The sequence below is a fragment of the Ruditapes philippinarum genome, unplaced genomic scaffold (assembly GCF_026571515.1).
Source record: "Ruditapes philippinarum isolate M1 unplaced genomic scaffold, ASM2657151v2 ctg6062_1_1_1_1, whole genome shotgun sequence".
Lineage (NCBI taxonomy): Eukaryota > Metazoa > Mollusca > Bivalvia > Venerida > Veneridae > Ruditapes > Ruditapes philippinarum.
In genome coordinates this window covers 58,386-62,532 of record NW_026855467.1, presented here as the reverse complement: position 1 = coordinate 62,532, position 4,147 = coordinate 58,386, and the positions used below count along the sequence as shown (strand labels likewise).

The following is a 4,147-nucleotide window of genomic DNA, read 5'->3' as shown; positions in this document are numbered from 1 at the left end:
ATATCATATTAAAATCCTCGTTCTTTGGTGTTTTTTTTTCAAACAACAGGGAACGTGTTTTTATGTTTGACTATGATACAAAAGAGAAAGAGCATCAAAACACTCGACAATCTGATTAATACTCGGGGGCTAGGCTCCCTCGTACAAATCAGATTAGCCCGTGTTCGAGCTTACTTCTAATCAAGATTTGCTTGTTGTAATATCCTAATCAAGCTATCACTGAAATACATTAGTATGTCTTATTAGTGTTAGTTAATAAAAGACCGTTGCAATTATTTCAGCTACCTGTAGCATTTATGAAATAGCTTTCATGCTTAACTTATATATTGTTCTTATATCTACTTACAGATTGGATAAAAGCTTCTTTGTGTGAAGGATTACACGAAGGAAGGGACAACACGTCCGGCTGACGGCTTACTGTCAGTTTAAGGATTATCCTGCTGTGAAATCCTTTTTGTGATTGCGTTTCACACGAACTTAATTTATTTCGTAATAATTGAATATAGTGTTCAATTTATTTTTCTGTAATTGTGATAAAAAGAAATTACAGATCACGCACGTTCAAATCTCTTTTGTTTCCTTTTGTGTAAGGCCTCCGAGATTTAACAAAACTCTACCAGGCTATTAAATTCACTGTTTGAAGTGTGGTCTTTAAGTGAAAAAGACCAATAGTTTCATATAATTGTTTGAATATATTATGGACAAACTTGGTTATTACGTCAATGTCACTTATGAAGCGTTCACTACTTTTTACTATGAGAATTCAACAGCAACTATGGGAAACTATATTTCAGATACCCCGCCATCACCGGCTTTACGTACGTTTGAAGCAAAATATAAACCTATTCACGGGTACTTAGCAGCAAGTGTATGTGTATTTGGAGTAATTGCTAACGTTCTAAATATCATAGTGCTTACAAGGAAAAATATGGTTTCATCTACAAATATAATACTTACCGGCTTAGCCATATCGGATGGGCTAACTATGGCTTTTTATTTCCCATGGGCGCTGCAGATGTATGTTATACATGGGATTGATGTTAGTCCAGAGAGGGACACTGAAGGATGCGCAAAGTTTCAACTCAGTTATGCCATTGTAAGTGTAATTGTTCATTCTATAGCTATTTGGTTAACAGTTACACTCGCTGTTTTCCGTTACGTCTTCATACGCTTTCCGAGGATAGGAGCCCAGTATTGTAACGTACAAAAAGCGAAAACTGCAGTAATAGCCGTGGCTGTGGTTGTTACTATAGTCTGCATACCAAATTCAATATCTTATGAGTTGAAAAATGAGCCAGCAGTTCTTCATGGCTTCAACAATAGTAATGATTCACTCTGGTGGATTGACGTCAAAAATAACACTAATACGGATGTCGTTTTACAAAAATTTAATTTTTGGGTACAGGCTATATTTGTAAAATTACTGCCGTGCTTCATGCTTACTATCTTCAGCGTCCTTCTCGTCAGAACAATGCAGGATGCTGAAAATAGACGCAAAAAGATGATGACCAAAAATTCTGTCGCAGACGGAGAAACGCAGCCCATAGGAACAAGCTCGAAAAGATCTCGCCGTTCTCAGCGAACTACCAGAATGCTTCTTACGGTTGTTATTCTATTTTTAGTAACGGAAACTCCGCAAGGAATTATGAATTTACTCAGTGGCCTAATACAAGACTTTTTTCATCATATCTACACACCACTAGGTGACTTGTTAGACATTCTTGCCTTGATCAATAATGGTATAAATTTTGTTTTGTACTGTACAATGAGCAAGCAATTCCGGGACACGTTCATATCCGTGTTTTTCCGATGTTTTTCAATTGCAAATGGGCGCAAAATGCAAACTGTTACTACAATGGTCACGACGAGAGATTCTGAAGTATAAGGTTGGACTTATTTGTTGTTATTAGAGATAAAAAATATATGTACTATTATGTGTTATTGTAAATATATATTACAAAATGTTTGTATATATTATACATGTATAACTATGATATAGTGGTGTAGTTTACTTAATGTATTGTGTTACATGCGAATGTGATGTTTATTTGCTTTTCATAAAACATGTTAATTGCCGAAAATTTGTTAATCTTATTATAAATATATACATATTTAGCTGCACAAATTAATGCGTACTAAGACATGATCTTGTTAAAAAAAAACTAAAAACAAAGTGATCCTTCGTATTTAAAGTTTGACATGAATAACAAACTGTGACTTTTTTGCCTTGAATATAAATGATATACTCGCAATTTTAAAGCCACTTCTTTTTTCGCCTGTTCATTGATAGTTTTATAACTGTTCAAATCAGTAAAACGAACAAATTCAACACAATTAAAAACAAAATAAAACATGGTACTTTAGCACACAATTTATATTAAACTGTGTGTATCAGTTCAGTACATTTTGAATCATGATAGGGATAGTATCGCCGTCTTATTGTAGGGTTTGCATTTATCAATTTATTTATTTATCTTTAATTCATGTTTACAAGAGAAGACTTTTTTATGAATATTTAAACAACAAACGTTTTCAATATGTAATAAACAATCGGAAAGGTTTAACAATGTTTGATATGTCACGCATGGAATATTAGTGAAGGAATCAAGAAAATATTTCCTTGTTATTTCAAAAATAACCCAACAAATTACTATTGAAATAAGAAAATCAGATTTTTAAAAAAAAAACTTTTAAGGTATTTATCGACATGTTTCTTATTCATAATTGCAAGCACTCTTTGGAGTTTGTTCTTGAAGTCGACAGACAAAATATCATGTATTTTATTGACGCCGTTTTAAAAAAAAATCGAGTTGTACTGTAGCTAATTTTGCTTGCTGTGAATAAATGTCAAAAATACCACCGCGGTTGTAAACTAATGAATTGTAACATATCTGCCGGTTCGTTATGTGTATGCTCGTTGCTTTAGTTGCTTAAATTTTTTCCCTTTTATGACATATCATAATTGAATTATATCAAATCAAGTCATTTAGAAAATAATTTCATCATCGTAAGTATATTATTGTTGAAATTTCCTATTTGTATTTACTATCTAAACGACATCTTCAGCACATGAATTTATTGTGTATGAAATTAAAAATATTGTTCTTTTTCTTCCATGATAAATTGACTCTAAGGTAAAACACAGGTACATTATGGAAATGATTTCTATTTTCAGTTTATTTGATCGATGCTTTCATCGTCATATTTTAATCTGTATTGGTGTATGGTGATGTTCATACTCTCTTGCATGTGTTGAGTGTTAAAAAAGTTATAAAATGTTTTAATAGTCTAATATCTTTCATGCTTATTGAATAAAGACGTACATCCTACCGTTATCTTGTTTATTGATGTGTTTTCTTTTCCACAATTGCAGTGTCCAGTGAGGAATGTTGACACCGAATCAAAGAACTTTGCAGACTTCATAACTTCAAATCCCCTTTCGGAGCTCCATTTTATTTAGTTCCGCCCATTGTTTTCTCGTTTAGGGCACACACATTCTTTTACTTGGGGACCGTATGCCGCTTTTCGTGTAATGGAACTACCGTTTAACATTGAAGGTTCCATGATAACCGCCGTATCTGCGGATGCTTATCAATTCAAGATTTCACCATTGACGTGTTTAAATGTTTAATTCTGCTTAAGCCGGGGTCGTGGACGGTAACTTGCATTTTCCAGTACCCCCGATAAACAAGCTAAATCAAACCGAGCCTGCAACATCATTTTTTTTGCCGTGTAGGGCTTCCTTTAGATATTCCATTTTTCTCTATTTTACTATAAATTAATGTTAATGATTTTTTTTATTATTTCTATTGTTATACTTATCAATGAAAATACCGATAAATATTATTAAGATTTTGAGAATAGATTTTAATTGATAAATAAATATTATGTCAGATATGGAATTGTTACTTGTGTCTTTAAGTATAGGTACAGAACATTATTTAGTTTTACCAATAAAATATATAGAGGATATTGAATGAGTGTATGTTTAATACTTTTATTCAACGAGTTCAATAAATTTAGTATTGAATCTACAAAAATATATTATTCTATTAATCACATATTTAAAATAAGAACGGTTAACTGTTAACAAGAGTCATTTTTCTTTGAGCGCCTGTAGTGTAACACTAACATAAGCGCACTTTAA

At 32.3% G+C, this 4,147-nt stretch overlaps 1 protein-coding gene across 1 annotated transcript; it reads left to right on the top strand.

The window, feature by feature from the left end:
• The first annotated feature begins 297 nt into the window (after positions 1 to 297).
• Positions 298 to 3,329, top strand: LOC132743436 (G-protein coupled receptor dmsr-1-like). Its single transcript, XM_060731955.1, has one exon. It carries the CDS (start codon positions 698 to 700, stop codon positions 1,883 to 1,885), a length of 1,188 nt encoding a protein of 395 aa, XP_060587938.1. The 5' UTR covers positions 298 to 697; the 3' UTR covers positions 1,886 to 3,329.
• The last annotated feature ends 818 nt before the right edge of the window (positions 3,330 to 4,147 follow it).